The sequence below is a fragment of the Pagrus major genome, chromosome 7, assembly GCF_040436345.1.
Source record: "Pagrus major chromosome 7, Pma_NU_1.0".
Taxonomy (NCBI): Eukaryota; Metazoa; Chordata; class Actinopteri; order Spariformes; family Sparidae; genus Pagrus; species Pagrus major.
The window spans coordinates 7,766,710-7,792,017 of record NC_133221.1 but is presented as its reverse complement, the minus strand read 5'-3'; the positions used below and the strand labels follow the sequence as shown (position 1 = coordinate 7,792,017).

Here is a 25,308-nt window from a genome sequence, read left to right as displayed (position 1 = left end):
GTCCTTCAGTAGCTGTTGAGGTTAACAGGTCAGTGGATTTAGCAGCGATTCATCTATGGACGTTCAGAAAGCAACGCAGAAGAGAATTTAGGGAGACGACCCGATCAAATCATGCCACTGTACAGCATATTTTACATCTGTGTTAAGATAGAAAAAAAGTTACTGACACTAAATCACTGCTAGTTACCCACTAATTTGTCCAAACATCTGCACAAATGAGCCAATGTGGCGTTATAGACACAGCTAACACTTCAGGTACTCCCCTGTGTACCAGTGCAGATCATTTTTTCACATAGATCATCGCTTCCTGAGACGGATGGAGGTTGAAGTGGTAAAATGAGCTGAATGGGATGAATGGCTACAGATAACAGGGCACTAAGGTCAAAGTGAACCAAATGCATAAATAAACATTTTTCAGCCTGTGATATGTTCTGGCCTGTCCGAATACAGAAACATGTGGGAATAAGCAAAGGTACCATACCTACAGGACCCACTGTGCACTGCAGTATCACTCGTGTACGTTTGTGTCTTTGAATGCAAGTCTGCCCGGATGCGTGAGACCGACAGAGAGCGACAGGATGGGTCTCAGTTCTGCTGCAGGATCAGGTTTTCCAGCTCGTCTGCTGAGCGGAGCAGGAAGGCGGCAGACTCCCGGTATCCAGCGATGAGCTGCCTCACCGCCGTGACCTCCGGAGGGCTGAGCTGAGCCGAAGCTCCACCGCCGCCACCGCCCTGACCGTGACTGTTGGAGCTGGAGGTGGAGTTTGGGCCGACTGACTTCATACTCAGATCTGTGGGACCTGCAGAAAGAATGGTAACCATGAAATGAGGTAAAACAAGAGTGAGCGGACAGGCATTCACTCGATGGAGAGCACCGGCGAAGCCTGTTCCCATGTTGATATGTGTTTCCTCTTACCACCAGGATTTGAGATGGTTCAAGACCAACTTTCTTCCTACTAGATCAGTAAGTACCAAAACCTGCCTAATTAGTACTACAATTGGGTGTTTTGGCTCAGATCAGGGTTTCTAGATCAAATTGGGATTCTTACGGTTGTTTTTCTCTTTGGGCTGTAGGTTGACCGTAAGCCGTTGCTAACACTGTCTTTACAACAACAGTAACACCACAGGGAGAGACAGGGAGGAGGTAAATTGAAACAGCATCTATTTCTACTTTAAGAAAAGGGTACAATACAGGAGAAGCATCAGAGAAACATCCTAACCCCGAGAAGTCCTTTTGTGTCTAGATGTCAACTATGTAATTATGACTGAAGGTATTCTGACTACATACCCCGGCCCCAGCAGGAAGAAAAATGCCTGTGCCCATCTTGTATTTCAGAGATGCACCAAAGAGGAGCTCCTGAAGAAAAGGAGATTCCTGCACACTGATTTTAAAGAATGTCTTGAAAGCTCAAAAATAATCCTCAAAACATATTTTCTTTTATGCTCACCATGTCCACCCATGTGCCTATGAACTGTGTTGCAGAGATATTTACTGAAGTTAGCATGCTTTCCAACCAGCCCTGGCTCATTCTGTCTTGTTTTACCACTCCCAGCTCCCACTCCCTACCGCTAGCTGCATGGCTAACTGAGCTAACTAGCTAATGACAGCTATAAGAAGCAGCAGTTAGCGGTCACTGTGGTGATATTATACCCCCTGCTTGCATACTGCACATTTAAATGATGAAATATGTACGTTGTGTTTTTTGTAATTTGTGCAAACTGACCCTTTAATACCATGAGCAGTATTTTCATTATCTATTTCTTCTCACTACACAACATTTTAAAGCCACATTCGGTTGAACTGGACTGACAGAAGCTCCTCACCGTTGGTTTGTGCAGCTGCAGAGTTCTGCTGGTTGCTGCCGACTGTCCCGTATCCTCGCAGGCTGTAGTTGAGGCCTCCGTTGGTGTAGAGCTGGTCTTGGGCAAATGCTGCGGTGGAGATGGCGAACGCCGACGGGGCCACAGAGGTCGGATCCCTCGAGTTGGGCTTGTCAACAGAGGCGGGTTCATCCTGTGAGAGATTTTCAGTGTGTCAGAATGTTGTAGTTTATGTTGTGCAGTTGGGCATTAATGATGCGTATCCATCCTAGCACATCCCTGCTGGGCAAATGCACAAACACAAACTGCCAAGACTGTTACCGTCGCTGGGTACACGTCGAGCCGCATCCTCTTGGCAGCATTTCGGGTTTCATTGTCACAGGCAGCAGCGAGGATGTTCTCAGCCATGGCAGAGGTGAGGTGAGGAGGTGTTGGTCGGATCTGGGAAGATGGTTCAACGAATTTATTGCCAATTATGAAGGTGAAACACTGCATTTAATGACTGCATGTTGGATTTACACAGACATCACTTTAACTGGGGGCACTCTGTACCTCGAAACCGCCTTTTTTCATGCGGCGACAGGATTTGAGGTAGGTGCGGATGCGCTTGCGTGAGCGCTCCTGGAACTCTGGGAACTGGCGGCTACAGGACTCGATGATGGCCTGGATCTTTTCCTTGGGCTGTTTGGAGATGGGCACCATGCGGTCCAGATTCTCATCCACGAACAGACGCACAAACATCTGACAGGGAGAGGGGGAGGGGAGAGAGGGGATGTAGAGCAGAAAAATGGGAGTGGGGGTGGAGGGTGGAGGGTGGAGGGAGAGGGGTGTGAGAGAGTCGAAAACAAAAGAGAGGAAAAGGGAAGGCAGGGGATGGGGGAGCGTTAGAGGAAGAGGAGAGGATAACGAGGGAGGGGGAGGTGATGAAAACAGGAGCGATGGAAATTGAATCATTTCTCATATTCGGGACAATATTTCAAGTGTCGGGTTATTCACTCATGTTTGCATTTTTACAACTCTGCAACTCTCCTTGTTTCTATTAGATCCAGAAATGCACATAAAGTGGTTTTCACAGAACAAATACTGAATATAGGGAACTACACAATATTGGATCTGGGACTTCTCTGTTCTCCTCTTTAATAGAATATCTACATATTCATAACCATACTTATAATTTTACAGAGCCGGCTGGTATCCATCAGCGCTGGAGAGCCACAGATGAGAGCAGCACTGTATTGTATCCTAACTATATGAATTTAATTATTCTAATTAATTAATCTGCAACAGTTAGACAGTAAGACTTACATTGAAGGCTTTGAGTCTTTCAGGGTCCATACCCTCGGCGTCATTGATCTTGTCACTGTCATCGTGGTCGTCATGATCGTCGTCGTCATCGTCAATTATCTGTGCCCGACCAGAGGTCAAGTCCTCTGCGCTCATGCTCAGTTCAGTTTTCACAGAGTCATAGCTTCCTGAGCTGTAAGGAGGGGACTACAAACACACAAAAATACAATTTTTATACAGTAAACAGACAAATGAGCTGTTTCTGTTTCTCGGTCAAAGAGTCTTACCTTGTTGGAGTACTCTGTTTTGATTGGGTACTTCCTGTTCGGGTCTGCAGGGTAAGAGTTTGGAGTCGTGTTCCCCGCCGGCAGCAGTCTGTCACTCAGATTGACCGGCTGCTGATCCTCTGAGGAGGACGAGGGCGAGGTGGTGCTGAAGTCCAGGGGAGCGCTCAACCCATTCTCTGTCACCTCCCCGTAAGGGGCCCCACCATCTGGGGGGTTCCCACCCACAGCCAGCACCTCCGGGGAGGTCAGGGCCGGCAGCCCGTTGGCACTGCCGCTCTCTGAGGAGTCATCATCTGGCAGAGGGGATGAAGACGCAGATACAGAGATGAGCTGTGTGAATCTTTGTCATCATTTAATGTGAATGAATGTGAGTTTGTTTGCTACAGTAGGAACTATTTTTCTATCTTGGGTGTGTTACTACAGCGGGATGGGACTTCCTTCCTCAATGTTGTGCTTTCTGAAACTGTTAAGGAGGTGAGTATTGGGGTCAACTGTCAAGATAAATAAAAGTTACTGTACAGGGGGACTCACAGGAGTTGATTCAGCGAAGAGGGATGAGGGTGGGGGAAGGGAGCCTTCACTTCCTGGTCGGTGCACATTACAGCCTTTCAACTTACTTTATGGTTTCTACATGTGCACACCTACGTTCACTGGAACAGTAATTATTATTTCCAGTGATTTTGCCCCATTTCCAGTATTTTCTATAATGGCTCCTAATCTGTGAAGGTTAATGTTGGCCTTTGTCCTACTTCTCTAAGCCCTGTACCCTGAGAGAGAGGGGTGCACAATGGATTGGGGCTGCGGTGGTGTCCCACCCCCTGTAAGAGTGGATTTATTTGGATTAGTCCACTAAGAACAAGGCAAGCTGTTTCCTGCATAACACCAATCTGTACGCTTCCTATGCAATGAGTTTACCATCAAAATCCAGATGTAAACACAACTAAAAAAATGACCACAAACAAATGACATCATACCATCCTCTTCTTTAACGTTGGCTGTTGAGTTGCTGACTCTGTCTCCGTTTGGTGGACTGGGCTCAGGCACTGGGGGCTGCTCAGTTGCGACCCATGTGGGTTCAGCACTGTTCATCTCCTCGCTGCTCACCGAACTGTCATCCTGAAGGGAGACAACGGGAGAGAAAGAGACTGTGAGACAGAGAACGAACTCTGAATGTGCAGAGGCCATGGACTGTAGGTGATGAGGAGAAAGATCTTCACACTTCTGACAAAACTTCCCCCGAAAGTTCCCCTTTCGTCCCGTGATTATAAAGACTATGATCATGTCTTTTGAGGCATTTGAGGTTCACACTTTTTGAAGTCTATCCTGAAGCAACACTGGCATCCCTTTGTGTGCATCAAAAGCAGTATTGCTCGCCATAATTGTTCCTGCTGTCCACACAGTCAACAAAGAAATCCCTTTTTAAAGCTGTGTCAGTGTTTGTGATTGGAGACAAAACCCTGCAGTCTTTGTTTTGTGTAAAAATGTTTTTTTTAAGTTGAATATGAGGCTTAAGCAGTTTAAATTAGACAAATCAAGTGGGAACCTTACAAAACTTCAGTGTTTTCAGCATGAAGTTCATCTTTTTCTTGCTTCTTTGAATCTCATTGAGGCCTGTAGGGCAGTTACATCAACCAATAACATTTTCAATGTACATTTATGTCTTGAAGAAAATGTGAACCTACCATTTATTATCATGATTAAGTCTTGATAAAAGACGCTGACGACTGGCAGCAGAATAAAGGGAAATACTGGAGCCTCCCTGTTAAATAATATGTTTCTTGGAGCGCTGCTATTTTTAACTCTGTTACGTAGAGAACCTAAAGATGCTTGTTGTAGCGTAACACGAGTGAGTAAACCACGGGGGTAAGGATTAGCGAAGGAGAGCTGAATAATCTCACAAACTATTCAGACGCTGTGCTTCAAACTACAGAAATGACTGAACATCATCGACTGAAGAGCCATCAGTGCTGAGCTTCACAATATTAACGGTGACTCCTCTCTGGCCTGCTCGAACGCCGTCATGCGTCAGCTGGCAAAAGGGGGCAACACCATAATGACTGTGTGACGGAAACAGAGCAGAAATACATCCCGTCCTCTCATCATTCCCCCTGCACGAGCACACGAACGGGCCTAGACTCCTGGGAATACGCAGCCATCCCTCTGTAAGAGGTCTTTTTAGGGAGACCGAAAATGCTCAGTGACGGCTCCATTAGGTACCTAGTGAGCATTAAACTGAGAGAAGACGCAGAAGGAGGAGGAGGAAGAGTCTCTAATTACATCTACATTACATTACTATTCAACGTAGTTGGAAATGTGGCATCATTAATGTTTTAAGGTAGTATATAATTGATAAAACAGGGGGATATGCCTTTAAAACCGAGGCCATGAGAATTAACTTAGTGGCCTTGACTCAGATATTTATATTTATATTTTAACTGAACAGTAGGGCTGCACAATGAATCCAAATAGATTCAAAATTGCTTTACTTTGCTTTTTTTGGTCGGCAAGTGATTATTTTGGTTCTAGTTTGTGTATTTACCATGTGCCTTTTGGATATCTTACTGTCTAATATTAATACTGTCTTTTTATATTTAAATAAATAAACACTTTAATTCCAAAAAAAGACTAATAATAATCGAACAGAAGAAACTTTATTGTCTCACCAATTAGGACAAACAAAACAACACACACTGTGCAGTATCTTAAGAAGTTGATGCAACTTATAGTGTTAAAGCGTTACAATCTCTGTGCATGGAGATATTTTTCTTAGAGCTGTAACTATTCTACAATCAAGAACCAAAAAAAGTGACAATTTTGACAATCTATTAATCGTTTGGGTCATTTTTCAAGCAGTAAAGGTCAAACATTCAGCAGTTTGAGCTAGTAATAGTAGATTGCTAGCAGCTACTGATAGTAGACTGAATATCTTTGGGTTTTAACCTGTTGTACACTGAAAACAAGGACATCTGGACATTCTTCACTAATAACTGATAGTTCAAGTAGAGCCTGACTGATACTGGATGATACGATACGATTACGATGCAATAACATACAATACAACTTAACTGTCAGGTCACACACAGATTAGACGCACAGTTACACATCTGGAACACACTCCTAAAAGCACATCAACAGTTATGACCATATCACATAATATGCTCAGATCCAGATCTTACTTAGCTTTTTCTGCATTGTGATCTAAAAGAAATGTTGTCATATCGGACACCATGTGCGGCAATACTTTGAGGACCAACAACAACAAGTTGCAGCTCTATCTTAGTGATGTTTACATAACTAGACCTGTATGCGTGCCTCTAACTGGACTTAATGATGTGTACGACAGTGAGAATGTTTGGTAAAAGGAGAGGAAAACAGATCTGCAGCATCGTTTCATCTCCCTCTTTTAAACAGACCGGACCAAAGTTCTGCAGAACCACAGTTAAGAAGTGACTGCTGCTTCAGACTACACACACGTTCACACACTTTCTGCCTTCAGTGGAAATAACCTGCTGCTTTAAACTCTCCTCCAGCACAGCAGAGATATGGAACAAATTACTACAAGTCTCCAACAACAGTGCAGTAACCCTCTGTGATGGTTAATTATTAAATCATCGGCCTGCTCATTCTCAGTCTGCACGCAGATGCGGCCAACAGTCCTGAGCATTTGTTAATTTGTACTCACCCGCAAATCACAGTCTGGGTCATTGTTCCGGATAATCCTAATTATGCGTGAGTGAGGTCGACAGTATCATCATCAAGTAGCGCTCCCTGCACTTCAGTGACAGCGGTTTGTGAGTGTTTCTGTCACAGCCACACATGGGAGGGGTCTCGCACGTGACGTCACTCTGCACAGATTTACTAATCCTGCTTTCACACTGAGCTCCTCCTCCCAGCAGGAGCACTGCTCTGATTCTTTGATTTAAAAGTTAAGAGGAGGGATTTTTCTTATTCTGTCTGCTCTGCACAAAGCGCTTCTCCCCGCAGCCTCGATGAGACTGAAGAGAAAACAATCAGGGGATTTGTGCAGTGAAGACAACTATAGTGAAAAGGAGATCTTAACAGTGGCTGACTGTCTAATTAATCCTTGTATCTATGCCCACTCTTCACAGACATTTACACCACTGGCAGAGAGAGGTACTTACCCTCTCTGGAGCAGTCATGCACTGCAGTTTCATCTGTTTCAGGTAGGTGGCAGTAAGAGGCATGTTGTAATCAATGAGGTCCGGGACCAGGGAGGTCGGTCTGTCATTTTCTGACAAAGAAAGAAAAAAAAAACACTCACAAAAAAGTCTCTAACATAAAGACTTAATGTCTAATAAACACAGACACGTGCAGATAAATCAAGTGGGAACTAACCCTCAGTGGATCATGTGTATTTTATCAAAGTACATCTCCTCAAGTACTGCGTTTAAGTCCAACTTTGACATACTTTACTCGAGTATCAAAATTAGTATTTTCACTGCTGATACTTTAACAGTGATAGAATGTAACTAAGTACATCTACTCAAACATGTACAGTATGTACTGTAAATTATGAGTCAACCAATTATTGACCTAATATTCAGATTTTTTCTGAATATCAGAATCACCAATAAAATGTATTCATTTCAAAATAAAGCAGACTATTTTGGTTCTAACGTAGCAAGTAATCTGCAAAGTAACTAGTAACTTAAGTCATCAAATAAATGTAGTAGAATAAAAAGTGTAGTGGAGTGGAAGTATAAAGTAGCAGGAAATGGAAATACTAGATAATAAGTACAAGTACCTGAAAATTGTACTCAAGTACAGTACTTCAGTAAATGTACTTAGTTACATTCCATCACAGCTAATTACTACATTACATTACTTGTATTTGTACTTTTTATACTTAAGTGTATTAATTGCCAGAAAATTACTTTTGGATACATTTAAAATCAGATACTCTCAGACTTTTACACAAGTACTATTCATATGGGGGACTTTCACTTGTACCACAGTAATATTTTCACATGATATCTTTACTTTTACTCAAGTATGACTTTTAGTTACTTTTTACAACACTGTACTTTAAATACATTGTGTTGCTTATACGTCTTTACTACCAACACAATGAGTATGTTAAAGTGTAGTATTGCTTCTTTTACTTAAGTAAATGATATGAATACTTCTTCCACCGCTGCACACTAACTTTCATTTGTGGAACAATAAATGAAATACAACCCTTTGCAAAATATTATATATTGATAGTAATTAGATATATCATAAAGTATGTTATACTACACAGGGTTGGATCAGATTCTACAGTGGTTTTACAACTTTAAATCTGAAGTTGTGAGGTGGAAAAAACAAGATATCAAACGAGAAAAGATATCTAAAGTTGACTGATACATACCATTTTTAACAATGGCTATTATAAAGAGTTACCCACTTCCCTCACACCCATACAGTACTCTTGACTGGCTCTTATTAAAGTATGCTGAATCATCGATCTCCTATTCCTGTCTGAAATGTAGCCATAAAAGCAGTAGTAACGGCTGTTACTGGATTATTTTGTGACTGAAGGAAACTTTAAAACATGATGATTTTCAGGCAAGTTCTGGATTAATAAGGGGCACCTGTTTTATATGAGTTGTAAGCGGATTAGTTAAAGTGTATTCATGAAGGACATCAGATAAAATATCATGACGAGAAAGTGTAAGCGTTACACTGAATCAAACGATATGTGTATCGTGTCTGCGTGTTGAGATCTGACTGTGTGATGACTGAAAAAGACATCAGTGATGGCCAAACTGTAAGAGCCAACAGTCTGATAACCTCTGCTCCAAAATAACGGTAGGTAGAAATGTAAAAGATTCAAACTGGACAGCAAAAGAATGAATACAACAGCAGCAAAATTCATTTCAGTGGCTGCACGGTCTATAAGCTAATTACAGACAGATTTCTTTGACTGAGGCAGAATTGCTGCAATATCCTGTCGAAAGCTGAAATCCAGGCAGCATCCTCGACTGTATGTAACACCTGAAATCAAACAATGTGGCTGACAGCCGCCTGCAGCCTCCACACCGGCCACTAGAGGGATTCAGTGATCATTTTAGTGGGTCTGTACAATCCCAGAGATGTGGTCCTCTTGAGTCTTTGTTACATCATGTCCGTGATGGATATACACAATATGTTTAATTAATGAGGTTTGATTCAAAAACTCTTCAAAATACAAACAGCAATGATCATATCAGCTCATGTTTACAGTCTGACGGGACGAAGGAGGAGTCACCGCGTCTGTCATTCAGAGGAAAAACTGAACATCATGTCATGAACCAAATAAACATTTCTATTAGTCTGAAGGTAAAATTATTCTTCATCTGTCCGGCTGTTCTTGCAGAAGATTGATTGCTTCATACTCGCATGCATTTCTACATAGTAATTAACCATTTTCCATGTGTCAAAGGATCTGAGAATTATCCACTCTCAAAGGTTAATCTCAAAAATAGCATATTAGTTAATGATGTCTCCAGACTGAGCAGGTCGGGTGTGTGTCGTTACCTTTGAACTCTGCAGTGCTGGGGTTGATGTGCATCCTCTTCTGACACTCTCCACAGCTCATTAGGAACCGAGTCACCGCCTCTCTGGGCAGGAAGGCGTAGGTCTCTGCTATCTGTGCCGGGGGAGCAAGCAGGGGAGACTGGGTTACGGCTCAGGCTGTGGCTGAGCACAAAATGTGTGCAGGTGTTGTTTTTTTTTTTGTGCCGTGCATGTGTGAAAGTTTGGGGTCAGTGATTATGTGTTATCTCGATGTGGCATGAGGAGGAATCCTCCCTCTAGGCGCTCCCTCATGCCTTCGGATGGCCTAATTCCAGCTGCAGCCTTGTACATATTTCTGCTTTGATAACCAAAGTGGTGTTTGTCATCCTTTTTCCTCCCTGTTCCTGCTCTCTCAGGTGCAGTCAACTCATCTCTGCACCTCTCTCTCTCCCATGCCCAGCCTCCCCTCCTCTGTTGTCTCCACTGCTGTGCCACCCTCCCCTCATCGCCCCCTCTGGCGTTTCCCTGTAAAATGCGACCTTCACGTGACCATGGAGAGGCAGCAGGGGTGCCCACCCCCACCGGCCCATCACCATCACCAATGCCACAGCTCCCCATCCCCTTTGCCCCCACCCCTCCTGGCCCCTTGAGGCAGCTGAGAGGGAAAGGCCACCCAGAGGAGCGTTCACCTCCCAGAAGGCCACAGTGACAGTTCCATATTATGCCCTGCCCCAGTGATGCTGCCTCCTCAAAAGGGTACACTCTATGAGACGTGACAGGACCTCTCTACAGGGCAGGAGGAATTGGCTCCATGGTATTTTTTTTTTTTTACTCCAGGGGAGCAGAGAGGAGGGGTACCAAAGTCCCGCTAAACCCCCCTGACACCGCACTGCATACAAAGACCCTTGTTCTGTCAGGACACCACACCCGACCTGAGACCACACCTCAGGAAGCAACGTTAACTCATGTGCTGCCTTTGTTCCAGAGACGAGCACTTGTTTCCTGGATAGGTGGTTAGTGGTTCCCTTGGTAACCCTCCTGATGCTAAAAAATATATGTTGCCAGAGTGAAGAAGAAGTACAGGCTGTTGTCTTTCACAGAAAAAAAAAATGTCTTGGTGGTCTCTGCATGCCTTCAGTCAGGGGACGTCTTAGTCATGCCGACATCGTTTTTTTTTTTTTTTTCAATAGAAACAAATTCTAGTGTGATTTTTCACACAAAGGAAAAAGAGAGTCTGTTGTCTGCATGCTGCAATTTTCACGCTTCCAAAAAATGTTATTGTTGATTCAAGGTGTTTGTCCGGCAAACATCCATGTAAGAGCCCAGACACACTAAACCAACATCAATGAACGATGAAGGCTGACTGTTACATCGCCTGTGTGTCAGGAGAAAAAGCTGCATTTGAACACACCGCAAAGATTCTGTGCAACTGCTTGAGAGGAAATAACCACTCCATACCACCAGGTAGCTGTCGTCTGTATTCATCATTCAAAAAGAAGACAAAATTGGAAGATTTGGGACCGCAGAAATACAAACCATTGTTATGATAAAGCAGCTTTTTTTTGTCACCACTGAGGTTAATGTAGCCACTTAAAGTCAAAAGTATGTCTGATAAAAAGTTGCAGATGGCGGAGGTGGCAGATATTACAGCGACAGGCTCAAGGGGGATTTCCCTTTCTTTTTCAACAGCCAATCAGAGGGATTGTTCAAGTGTTAACCCACCGCCAATTCTACACGCTCAATTGGCCAAAAAGCTGTTAACAAAGGCCGACTAGTGCCACTGGTTTGGGACACACACAGATGCTCACTGATGGCTCCTGACACTGGCGGATAGACGACTATTGGCCTGGTGAAAAAAAAGCAGACTTGACTATATGAAAGTATCTGGAAAATTGAAGGTTTGAACAGCTGGAGGAAAAGTCTGGGAATCTCGTAAGTTACTAGGATTTATCCTCTAGGGACCTTGAATATTGTTGTTGTTGGAGTTGGAGCTGTTGAGATATTTCAGTCTGGACCAAAGTGGTACCAACATTGGCTATAAATGTGCTCACGTATGTCATGTATGGGCTTTTTTTAGGACACTGTTTTTTAATGTGCAAAGACAAAAACAAATCACTTGGGTACAATGAGTGTTCGAGATGAAGCTTTCATTTTTAGCCACTGCTAGCAGCTAGTATGACTGAAATCTGTCTGACGCTTTCATGGTCCCCTCAGAAATTATTGTAAAACTTCAGTTCTTGTTTTGTAGTCACATCAGTTTAAAGTTTGAATATGTCCAATATTTCAGTTTATCACTAAATACATTCAAAAGTACATTCAACAGTTTTCCCGTAGCTTCAGCTGTACTTTGTTTGTACCATGCTAACATGCTAAACAAGGACGTTACATTAAATCTGGCCACCTGGCGATAAAGTTACCTTGTTCTTCCGCGTTGTGGGGCTCATAGAGCGTGCGCACTAGAGACTTCCGCCAACCAAGCTCGCTAACTTCCGGGTTAGCGCCCGGCTAACTTGAATGGGAATAAAACAATTAAAATGGTACTATTCTTTTGTTTGGCGCTATCTTTGGCTGTAGCAACGAGCTGCTGTTAGCAAGCAGCTAAGTTAGCCGTGGAGCTAAGTAGCCCTATTAGCTGACAGTAATTGAGAAACAAAGGTATTTAAGACAGGACGGCTTGGGGCTAGCTGGTTAGCATGCTAACTTTTGCAGACACCTTTGACATAAGCTAACGTCAACACTTGTTTCGTCACACATTTTTAAATGTTTAAAACTAAAATTCCTGCCGGGGCTATGTTTACAAATTTAAAAATACTCATCAACAAGTATAAAGACAGCGAGAGTAGTGCTAGCAAGGCTAGCTGCGACCTGCCGGCACCTAGCTGGATGTACCCACCGCTTTGTAGGTCTTCTTCTGGCCTGCATGTTTGGGTGCTCTGCCGGGGTCGGCTCCCATCTCCACATGCATGGCATAGATGATGTCAAAGAAGTCTTCAACCACAGCTACACGCTTCAGGGAGGAGTTGTCCTGGGCCGAGTTCCCATCTGAACACTGAAACACAAAGAGGTAATAACTGTTGTTTAGAGATGATGTGTGTGTCATCTACAGCTGAGGAATCTTTGTTTTTACAGATGCAAATGGAGACATTCCTCCATCTGTGTGACGTGAGGAGGCACATGAGTCATACGGTTCATGCACAAGGTGTCTTCACCAGCACTGAGAATAAAACTTTCATTTTGTCCACCATCATCTTTCTGTCTTCACTTCCTCCTCCAGGTGGAGAAGTCTCGGCCCGACCATCACCTCATCTCTGCAATGTTTAAAAATAACCAACTCCACAGACTCTGCACCGGACCCTCCTACCACCACCTCTGGCGCTCGTGCTGCTGACCCTGTCGCCATAGAAACTGCCACTGATTTCTCCCGGGCAGGTGTGCTGGGCAAAGGGTCACGTGACACACCGTACACGAGTGGGATCACCAGGACAACGGCCTCCATCCGCAGCACGACATGGGGCTTTCCTCTCCTTCCTCCCTCCTGCTCCATCCTCACCACACAGTCAACACACTGAATTTAGATCTTATCTTCAGATTCCTGCACCTGCTGGTATTTTAAAGTGTCCCAGCAAGCATAAAAATGGAGGCGAAAAAAAATGGATTTGGGCTTTTAATTAGTTTTTTGTCTTTCACGTTGATATGAGACAAGCTCTGACATTTTCTAGAGATTGGGTTCTAGGTGGGGAGTGATCTTTTTTTGTCTGAGTTCAGAAAGTTGTCCCTCTGGCACTGAGGAATCACACTTTTTTTTTTATCCATCCCTCCTCTCCTTGACATTTCTGCACACTTCCTGGGATCTGACATTTGATATTCTCGTTTTTTTTTCCCTCATCCTCTCCTGCGTCTTCATCCCTTACCTCCGTCCCGTCATTCTTCCTCCCTTTCTTTCTCTCTACCCCCTCCTCCCCTCCTCTCTCCTTGCTCCTGCTCTCCCAAGTGCGAGGTAATGATCGTTGCCATGGCAACTAAAACCAGCTCACAGAGCCGGTTTGTTTTAATCCGGCCCTCTCTCTCCCTCTCTCTCTCTCTCTCCCTCTCTCCCTCTGTCTCTCTCCCCTTCTCGCCACTCTCCCCTGTCAGCATGGGCTAAATGTAATGATAATAAATGAAATAATAGCAATCCTCCACCTCATCATCACAGCTGTAATCTATCGCACTTGAAGGTATCATCATCTTTTCCCCGGTGACATCACCAGCACCACCGCCACCGCTGCTGCTGCTGCTGCTGCTGCTGCTTGGGACAATGGTGTCAGGTCCATTCACGCTGGATTTAGATAATCTCATACAACTGTGGGGTGTGCAGTGCACCCACACCGCGGCTGCATCCTCCGGTGAATTCTACCCCAACAAAATATCCGACATGCACACCAGATATTCTGCTGGGAGTGAACCCTCTGACCTGAAACCCAACCCACCAGTGATGGACCTGCAGAAGTCTCAGTCTAAGACCAGAATCTGCAATAAGGATTACTTGCTCGATTAATGTCAGAAAAATGTCCATCACAATTTCCTGAAGCCCATGGTGAAGTCTTAAAGGTCTTTTTGTGTCCAACCAAACACAAAGATCATCGTTTTAAAGATATACACAACAAAGAAAAGCAGCAACGATAAAAGATTTTATTGCGGTTTGCGATAAAAAACCTGATCGTGGTGAAATATTCATGATTGGGATAATCGATAAAGCTGCTGTGAGCATTATTTTCTTATTAAAATGAGTGTTAAATAGCTTTGTATTTGGCGAGTAACCCACGTCTATCCTCCCTCGGCTCATGCGGTAAAAGAGAAGAAAATCTTTCTGGTATCCCCGCCCACTTTATCCAATCAGGACAGAGAGCTCCATAAAGAGCAGGATCCTCCTGTTTGCCGGCAATGGTGCAACACAGAAAGCTACCAATGCCAGTGCTCCCAGTGATGGCTTGTACTAAGAAACAGATAAAAACGTGAATATCCTCACATGAAAGACTCGAAAGCTGTCTAGCTCTCTGACGTACGGTCATAGTGGTTTCCTGATTTATTTTGAATTGCCTAAGCCTGTCACCATGGCTGAAGGCATGTCATGCACATTGTTTCCCCCTATAAAATGTTTAATGTGTGTAAATACGTTGGATTGAGATCACCGCTTTACCACATTATAATGAATTATATCATATTTAACATTATTTGATTGATTGTTTTTAAACAACAAAGGATGTATGTCTCATCTGTGATGCAATCAAAATATTTGTTTCCTAACAAAATGTGAGATTAAAGTGAGTCGAGTAATGCAAGTTTAGTTTTTATTTTAAAGTTTAAAGAATATTTTTGATGATTATCGCTATCATGCATCACAATTATGTTGGATATTAAATTTATTAATATCGTCCTGTGTCTTCTTCACATTCAAGAAGCTGAAACTATTTTTTTTTCAGCGTGTAGGATGTAGTAGCATCTAGAGGTGAGGTTGCAGATAGCAACCAACTGAACACCCCTCGTCTCACCCTCACCTCTCATGTCATTTTAGAGTATTGTTTATTGTTGAAATGTAAAACATCCTGCCTCTGTTGCGGATCTTTGTCACAAGTGTTTGATAACGAAATTTGAGGGATAATTCGCAGGTGGCGGGCCGGCCCACATACCGCATGGCATGATGACACTTGGGCAGTCCACTCCTGTTTGCCAAAGCTGAGCCACAAGCAGGTCATACCATGGCCTCATGTCAGCCAAGAATAAACTGAATAAACCAGAACTGGCCCCACTCTGGGCCACAGCCCGTCCACCAGAATAGAAATGAGCTGTGGCCCAGATTTAGGCTAGTTCCTGTTTATTTGGTTCACTTCTGGCAGACGTGTTCATGGTATGGTCTGCTTGTGGTCATCAAGTGCCATCAGTCAAGCTGTGTGTCGGCTCGATGAACATGTCTGGTGTGGGTCAGGTCTGTCGCTTATAGGCCTATGTCGATATCTTAATTTTTCACTCCCTAATAACAGTATTGGCTGTGAGAATCAAGTATCGGTCGGGCTCTATACAAACTTCACCTTTAAGATGATTAATCAATTATAAAAATAGGGGCTGATTATTCTACTAATCCATTAATCTGGCTCTACTTTTGTGTACTGCTACTCCTCAAGCAAGGCAACACTGCATTTCTTTTCAAGGCCTTCTCGGACTCCTCTGCACCGATAAGCTCTTTAGTTTCCAAACACGAGTCAACAGGGAGTTAAACATTCACCTCTGAACACAACATGCTTTGAGTGTGTGCACTTGTGCGTGCCATGTGTGTTTAAGTGCAGTGCATGTGTACCGGGCAGCGCTCGTAGCCGAAGCATCTCGGAGGAGAACAGCTGTTGAACAGCGCTGCTGTAGATATTTGGTCTCATCAGCAGCAGCATGCCATTTTAAAGAGCAAAGGAGACATGTCAGCATCCCTAATCGCCGACAACACCGCAAAACTCTCGCCCTCCTTCTCCTCCTCGCCTCCTTCTCTCCGTCTTTCTAATCCTGGAGGACTTTGCTCCCCCCCCCCCCCCCCCCCAAGCCACTGTACAACCAGCCCCCATCCCCTGCATGCGCTCCCTGTCCCGCACCAAACCGCTCTGTTGCTAGGAGACTGGAGGGGTTGAGTCGGCTGCCCCCACCCCCGCTGGCAGTCACACACACACACACACACACACACTGGAGCAGAGAGGGGAGAGAGGAGCAGTCCTGCACACAGGCAGGTCAGGAGGAGGAGGAGGAGGAGGTGGTGAAGGGAAGAGGAGGAGGAGGAGGAGGAGGAGGAGGGGTTCACGGGAAGCAGCTGGGTCACAAAGACAGGCCGCCGAAGATGGAAGAAAAATTAGCTCCAACACTCGTGTCACATGCAAAAAAAAAAATAAAAAAATCTCAATTTAGGTTTAAGTGGCAGCGCATACTTGAAGGAGGTGTTTTATTTTGTAAGGAGGCTGCACAATAAGTAGCTTAAGTTGTGGCAGTGGCGGTGATGTGTGCTCAGGTACTTTCAATGTGTGTGTGTGTGTGTGTGTGTGTGTGTGTGTGCTGCCAGCAAGTAGGGAGTAAAGATGGCTGTGTCAACAGTACTCATGACTCAGATTATCTCACTGCAGATGTGACAACAGGTCATCTTTTAAAGCCCCATCTCCCCTCTGTGAATCTATCAGCCGGCTAATGGACACATAAATGGAACAATCTCAGTTTCTGCATGTGTGTGTGTGTGTGTGTGTGTGTGTGTGTGTGTGTGTGTGTGTGCGTGTGCTCCAAGGGGATGAGAGTACAAATTAAAGGCTCATGTGATAGAAAAACTGGGACTACTACCTCCACATTTTCTCTATAAATCAAGTCCCCTTCCATCTCTTCCTCCTCTCTGCCTCAATTACAAAGCCCTCGTCATTAAATCCACATTAGGTGAGCTCTGCCCCTCTGTCCGACGTCTGTGTGTGTGTGCGCGCGCTCCCATGATGAACATTATTTGATAGAGTGTGTGACATCCCCAATATCCCACAGAGCCGGAGACACAGACGGTCCCACCGGTCCAGCAGACCGGCCCTTCGCTGACTCAAATGGTATGTAAATGACTCGCGCAGATACATCATCACATCCCAGAGTCCATTTCAACGTTTCCAGGCTATTATCATGCTGTCCCAGTTTAATGTTGGCCTTGCAAAGGTATTAAAAATGACAGTAGCGGTGTGGTAGGAAGATTATTGCCGTCTTAAAGAGACTGTGTGTGTGTGTGTGTGAGTGAGCGAGTGTGTGGAGCAGAACTCAGACTATCTCCCACACAGGGGGGAGGCCCCCGGGCCAGTTAAAAATGGTGTTAATTTCTCCTCCTATGGGAAAGCAAAGAACGGTCTCTCCATGGCAACAGAGAGGGTGCTGAAGGGAGGAAACACAGAGCATGCGATCAGCGACCCCCTCTTTGTACGAGCACGCACACACACACACACACACACACAAAACTACCACAGAGGGATGGATGGATTTCATCACCAGTAAGTCACAGTAACACGTCTGAAACGAACATATATTGACACAAACTTCTTTATGAGTCTCGTTAGAGCCTCAAAACAGACACGTCTCCACCTTTAGCACTTGATGAACAAGTCAATCACGCGCGGGGTGAATCCGGCTTCAGTCCATCTGTGACTGAATCAAGACGGTTCTTGTTTGGGGTGACGAGCGTTTTCTCCTTTTGAAAAACCCATGAGTGTGAGCCCATGTGTTGCCCCCTAATAAGCGCTGCCAGAGAGGGTTTAAATACAAAAACACACGTCGAACAAAAGCTCAGGAGATCCTCTGTGCAGAAATAGCATTAATGCAAATGCAGTAGAATAAGAGGGCCACTATTCTTTTGACTCTCTGGCCCGTCCACAAAAGAGGAGCTCTCGAGGGAGATGTGGACTAATTAATCAGATAATAATGATGATGTTCCTCTTCCCTGCTGACGGTGAGCTGCAAACATTTAGGGCCCGTTTTCCAAGACACAGATTATGAATAGTGGATGTAGAGGACGTCCCGAGGCAAACCTTTATTTTGTAAGTTGATTGTGTGATTGAATCTTCCTATCCGTGGTAGCCCAGTTTAATTTGATCCTTTCCTGTCACTTTGACAAAATTACTGACAATTCAAGCTCTGTTTTTTTGTTTGTATTTGTTTTATGGGCTCATATAACCTATTATAGTTTTAAGTTTTTATTAGGTGACATATGCAATCGGCTCTGGTTGTGCTGATTCTGGGGATGTGTAACACATGATGATACTGTAAAAAATAACAACTTTAAACAGAAATGTGGGCAGCAGGCGGTTAAGGCTGCAACTAACAGTTATTTTCATCAGCCATTAAGCTGTTTTTTGTTGATAATTTACTGAAAATGAAAATTATAACACCAAAATTCTTATTGTATCTCATCGAAACCCAAAATTATTTAGTTTGCCGTCATGTAAGACAAAGAAAAACAGCAAAACCTCACATTTGAGAAGCTGGACCGAGAAAATGTTTCTGTTTTTACCTGAAAAAACAGCTGAAATGATTAGTTGATTAATCAATTAGTTGATTTGTCTTCTTCTGGCTTTTTAAAATGTGACTATTTTCTGGTAGTCTTTGTCTTGACTGGTTACCATAAAAAACAAGACATTGAAACATCGACTTGATCTTTAAAAAAAATCTAAATCTCAGAATATACTGAAAAATGTGTGTTGGCGTCATCAAATTTCTTATTTTATCTGATTAAAATGATATTCAGTTTATTATCTAAGACGAAAAAAGCAGCAAATCTTCACATTTGAGAAGCTGGAACCTGAAATTTTTTGTGTTTTTGCTAGGAAAAATTGCTTGAGTATCAAAACGGTTGCTTATCCGCCTGTAACGATTAGTCGATTAATCAAGTAGTTGATTTTTCTGGTTCCTGTTTCTTAAAAGGTGAATATTTTCTGGTATTCTTTGTCTTCTTTGACTGGTTTCCAGATGAGACATTTAAAACCTTGAGCTTTTTGAAACCATGGTAGACATTTTTATAGCCCAAATGATTAATCAAGAAAATAATCAACAGGTTAATTAAAATTTAAATAAATTACTAGTTGCAGCTCTAGTTAGCAGTTAATTTTCTGCTCATCAACTGTTGATCATTTCAGCTTTCGGATAATTTTTCGTGACGCTCTGTTTTAGCTCCTGTCTCTTTAAGGCCCCCCTCCCTCCTGAATACCCAGTCTGCTGTGATTGGTCGACTCACACACGCCTGAGCCAGCACCGCTCACCGTGTCACCGGTCGGCTCTGTCGTGTTTTCAGCTTCCAGTTAGCATCACTTCTGCTGTGAATACAGGCATCGATTATGCAAATATGTGACATGGTGACACGGTGTGATGTCACAAAGTTGCAGAATTAAAGACGGGACGACTGACGAAGCGTTTCAGGAAGCGGACTTTGACTTTTTTTTCACTGTCGAGATCTTTTACATGCACAATAAACTATATAAAACACTGAAGGATTGTTAAAAAAACAATAAAGAATAAAATGTGTCCTTTAAATGTTTGATCTGAGCGGTTGTACATTCTGGTATGTTGGACTAATCAATCACTAATCAATATAAAGGTTTGCAGAAGCTGAGGTTGATTGTGAGAGCACGATTCAGCTTTCACTTTTAAACATAATGTCAAATGTTTCTGAGCTGTTACATGTATATACATAGACCCTATGTGTGTGTGTGTGTGTGTGTGTGTGTGTGTGTGTGCGTGTGTGTGTCAGAGCATGTCCACCCAAACCTAGTTGTGCGAGATGAACAGAGATATTTACAGATTTCAGTTGGCATGGCAACAAAAAGCATCAGCTCGCAGTACTTCAAATTTTTCAGTACAATGCTCATGTCAGCTGAAAGGAAAAGCACAGGGCGTTTAAGTGTTGCTTTTGAAACGGGCTGCACTCTGACTCCCGTCGTCTCGGGGAAAGTCTTGTGCTCACGCCGTGTGCGATTCTGCGGTGCATCTCTTGTGTGTGTGTGTGTTCCTGGTCCTGCTCCCCTCCTCCTCTGTAGCGTCCTCTAATCAGGACATAATGAGAGCTAAACGAGGTTGCGTCTCCTCACTGAGGGGCCGCCGGATTCTCCGAGTTGAGTCGATGTGGACAGAAGAAGAAAATAATTCTGTGCTTCAGCATCTGTGCTACTGTGCCCGGCCATTTCTGTCCCGTCTCGCACTGAAGCCGCCTTGTGTGCCTCACTGATACGTAGAAGAGACCTTCTCTGTCTGCACATCAGCCTCCGTCCATCCCTACCCCCACCCAGCCTCCCGTCATTTAGCCCCATTCCTGCCCCCATACAGAAACTTGGCACACCCTGGGAGCAGCTGCAGCGGGGCTTCCAGTGCTCGAGCTCCAGAGACACGCCCCCGGCCCTGCAGCCATGAGGAGGCACTGACCATTGTGTGTGTGCGTGTTTGTACGTCTGCTCGTGTGTGTGTCACTTTTCCACTGGCCCAGGACGGCCTATTTATAAAGCCTGAATCAAAAAATCATGCTTTCTAATAGTCACATGCATATAAATTGGTTGCTTTCTTGCTTCTGACTCATCATTAGAAGCAGCTTGTGTTGGATGATGTTTCGCTTGTTGTTTAAATTTCCCAAGTGGAGCTGAGTCAGGGGGAGTCTTCCCCTCCCGCCTTATGATATCAGCTACAAACTGTCTGCACTCGTCTCCAATAAACAGTGAGCTATACTCACTGTTATGACTTCAGATTTCTTATTTTATCTGATCAAAACCCAAGTATATGCAGTTTTCTGTCATTTAAGACAAAGAAAAGCAGCTAATCCTCACATTTGAGGAGCTGGAACCAGAAAATGTTTGTGTTTTCGCTTGAAAAAATGGCTGAAAAGATGATTTAACTATCAATAAAGTTGATAATAGAGCTGCGATGATTAGTCGATTAGTGATTTTTCTGGATGCTGGTTCTTAAAATGTGAATATTTTCAGGTTTTCTTAGTCTCCTTTGACTGGTGACGGTACTGAACAAGATATCTGAACATCGACTTGATCTTTTCAAAATTAAAATCTCAGAATGTACAGAAAAGGGCCTGTTGGTGTCTTCAAATGTCTTATTTTATGTAATCAAAACCCAAAGACGTTCAATTTACTATCATTTAAGACAACGAAATGCAGCGATTTCTCTCATTTAAGATGCTGGAACGAGAGAATATTTGTGTTTTGGCTCTAGAAAATGTATAATATAATTATTGAACAAACATTTAGAGCCATTTTCCAATACAGATTATGAATAGTGGTTTCTTTTAGGAGGAGAGGACGTCCCGAGACAAACCTTTATTTTGTAAATTGATTGTAGGATTAAATCTTTCTGTCTGTGGCGGCCAAATTCAACTGGATCCTTTCTTGTCACTTTAAGGCTGAAACTATCCATTATTTTCATTGGCGGCAGATTATTTTTAATCAACCTGTTTACTGAAAAAGGCCTGTTTTCACTTCATTTCTTATTTTATCTGCTCAAAACCCAAAGATGTTGACTTGATCTTTTCCAAATTAAAATCTCAGAATATACAGAAAAGGGCCTGTTGGTGTCTTCACATTTCTTATTTTATGTAATCAAACCCCAAAGATATTCAGTTTACTAACATTTAAGGTAAAGAAAAGCAGCAAATCCTCACATTTGAGAAGCTGGAACCAGAAAATATTGGGTTTAATGGGTTTTTGACTAACAAAACAGCTGCCGGGAGAGCTTTTCTTGTTCCAGCTTCTTAAAATGTAAAATTTTCTGGTATTCTTTGTTGCAGCCCAAGTTGCCAGTTAATTTTTCTGCTGATCAACTGTTGATCATTTGAGCTTTGGGGAAGTTGATTTCAGTTATGGTCTGACAGACTGCTCAGCTAATTATTTCAGCTCAGCCATTGTTAAATGAGCCTCACAGAGACATCAGGCTGACCTGGACAACGTTTCGCTGTCACATATGTTGGACAAGAAGACAGAAGAATGTATCTCAACAAGAATTGACAAGAGCCGCAGACAAAAGCTAATCAACAACACAATTCAGGCACCATCTGCACCTGCAGAGACAGATCACACCTGCCCTCCTGCCCAGAGGGGAACATAATGTTGAGAGCAGATCAGAGCAGTTTTGTAAAGGCAGTTGGCCTAAATCTAAAATGTGCATTCATACAGGTAAAACACCTGTGGAGGGATCAGTGCTTTTCAAACCGAATCAAAGGATTCTGGGTCTAATCGGTGCCAGTAATGTCTCCTGTTTATTAACAGAAATGTGTCTGCGCTCTGTGAGGTCCGGAGAGACTCTGTCCCAGCAGGGTGGGTGGGGGGAGATTATTCCCTGGAGGCGCTTATTTAAAATGGTGGTTGTCTCCTTGCTGGCACAGCAGGCCCAAACACCACACAGAGACATCGATGCGCGCACACCAATAGAGCTGCTGGGGCACCGCTGACAGTTCACCATGTAACATGTTTATCTTGGTGAAAGAGGGATGTGTTGTTTAACCCCTCACGCGCCGGCTGTGCGGCGGGACGTGCGCTGACCTGACTCCCATCATCACCACTAGAGACACGGAGAAGTGAAGTCTGAGCTCTAACTGTGGGCGTATGTCGCCATCAGTCCCGTGCAGCCCCTTTTGTTTCCGCCACAGCCTCTCACGTGGTCACCAATTACGCACAGCCGCCACCCTCCGTCAAATGTACAGACGCGTTTTTAAATGTTTCCCTCACACAGGCAGGTCTTAAACGGGGTTATAGAGCTTAATGTCGGAACACACACAATAAAATGCGGCAGACCCACACACACACACACACACACACACACACACACACTATCCTGGACTACACAGGTGTTGCCAGAGCAACGAGTGCCTGCGAGCCGATCCGCATCCTGCCCAGGACAATGAAAAGTGGGGTGCAAACACTGAGACTCAGACTGGCAGCCACACAGTGATATGTTTGTGAAAAAAGAGACAGCTATCTGATTGTTTCATGGATCGGGCTTTGCTCTCTCAAGAGAAGACGAATCATTCACACACAGTCCGGTTCAGACGGGACAGTGAGGCGCGTGTCTGTGATGAATCTCTGACAATCAAACCCGCTGAGCCTCACAGCGGGAAGCTGAACCTCACATCTCCTGACTCGGCCTCGATACCCTCCAGTCCCTCCGAGAGCACACCGGAGCACCCTGACATACCCTGACATACCCGACCCGTCAACATGCCGTTGCATGCGCACACGCGCGCGCGCGCACACAGCATCGCCACATCGGGCTCCACGAGACCTGAACAGCACGGTACAAACTAAATGTTGTCAATAGTCAATTATCTCGTGCTTCGCTGGCAGCAGAGCGCCGCGGACAGGACTTCAACCTCACTGGCGAGATGGCTATGCATGATAGCCACCTTTTACAATTGCGATTGCCAGGAGGCACCGGCGTTGCTATGGCAGCAAGGGATGAGAGTAGGGCTGCTCCGGTTGGGATGTGGACAAAGTGAAGCTTTATGAGGAAGGACGAGGGCGAGCCGGGACGCCGGAGCGTTATAAGTTGTCATTTTATTCATGAGGCGGATGCGTGAGAGCGGCCTGATATAATGACAACTTAGAGCCGAGGCGGCGACGGGACATCTCGTGCGCGTGCACACGCACGATCTCTCTGTGTCACACATGCACACACACATACACACACACACACACACACACACTTTACCGTTGACTTGACCGGGACATATAGGACGGGTTTCCCTGGAGCTCCTTTCTTGTTGTGCTCTCCCAGCACGTTGGTTCCGACCTGAAATCCTTTAGACTTCACCCAGAATTTGAATTTGGCGTTGATGTGGCTGTTGTCGATATAAACGCCGTCCGACTCGTCGTTCTGCAACAGTGTCTGCATGATTTTGTTATATTTTCTCCGGGTGACGGTCTTTGTCTTACCGGAGTCTCCATAAGTCCGGAGACACCAGTCCTGAAATTCACTGAACATCTCCGCCTCCAACACGACCGGACTCCGGCTCCTTTTGGGCGCATCCACGCACGCCTTTTTCGTTGCCATCGCTCCCTCTCTCCCTCTCTCTCTCTCCCTCTCTCTCCTCTCTGTCTGATCCCGTTCAAACAGCCCAGGCTAATAAAGAAAAAGACTTGAGCCGGCTGATTCTCCTCCTGTGGTCCCCGCTGTCCCGCGTCCGGGAGTGCTTGGTTCCGGTTTTGGGACGCTGCCTCACTGTGGTTCCCCGGCACGAGTGACCCGGACAGTAGCACACCTGTTTGCAGCGGAGCAGTGCTGTCCCGAACCGCAGCGGTGAAAAATGTCACTTCCTCACATCATCCGCTGAGGAGCAGAGAGGAGAGGAGAGGGGGGCTGTCCTACAGTACGCTGAGCGGGTATCTCCCACCTGTGCGTAAAACGCTCCTCACTAAAGGGTAGGCTGGGGGAAAAAAACCACAGTCCTCGCTAAACAACAAAGAACACAGACAAAAGCGCGGAAACAAACGTCGCTCTCAGTTCCTATCGACCTACTTTCTAACAGCCAACACTATTTTCGGATGCGGGTTGCTCAACCCTTAAAAAAAATAAATAAATAAGCGCAAAGATGCTCACAATGCGCTCCTGCGTGGCCACATATCCGATCAGCATGCGCCACCTGGGATTGTCTCAGCTCCTCACACCTGTTTGAATGCGATTCTCGCTCGTAACGTGTCTCTGCTCTCTCTTTCTATCCCGTCTAAAGACACTCTCTGCGTGTCTGCATTTCACCGGTAACTGGCTTCATATGCAGCAAAAAAAAAAAAAGAGAAAAAAAAAAGCCTGCGGTTCACAAGTACAGCGCCGTGTTGCCCAGACGCAGAGAGAAAATGTCCGATTTAGAGACGTGGAAGGTGAGAGAGGGTGGGGGCAGAGTTTATTTGATACA

General features: G+C 44.5%; 1 protein-coding gene across 1 annotated transcript; it reads right to left on the bottom strand.

Annotated features, from left to right (window-relative positions):
- Window positions 1–585: 585 nt before the first annotated feature.
- Window positions 586–24,449, bottom strand: nol4la (nucleolar protein 4-like a). The gene is made up of 11 exons (XM_073470771.1): window positions 24,108–24,449; window positions 12,784–12,939; window positions 9,912–10,023; window positions 7,535–7,644; window positions 4,367–4,508; window positions 3,393–3,685; window positions 3,127–3,312; window positions 2,374–2,562; window positions 2,143–2,262; window positions 1,825–2,014; window positions 586–800 (listed from the first exon to the last, which is right to left on the bottom strand). Exons 1-11 carry the CDS (start codon window positions 24,447–24,449, stop codon window positions 586–588), a joined length of 2,055 nt encoding a protein of 684 aa, XP_073326872.1.
- Window positions 24,450–25,308: the final 859 nt, after the last annotated feature.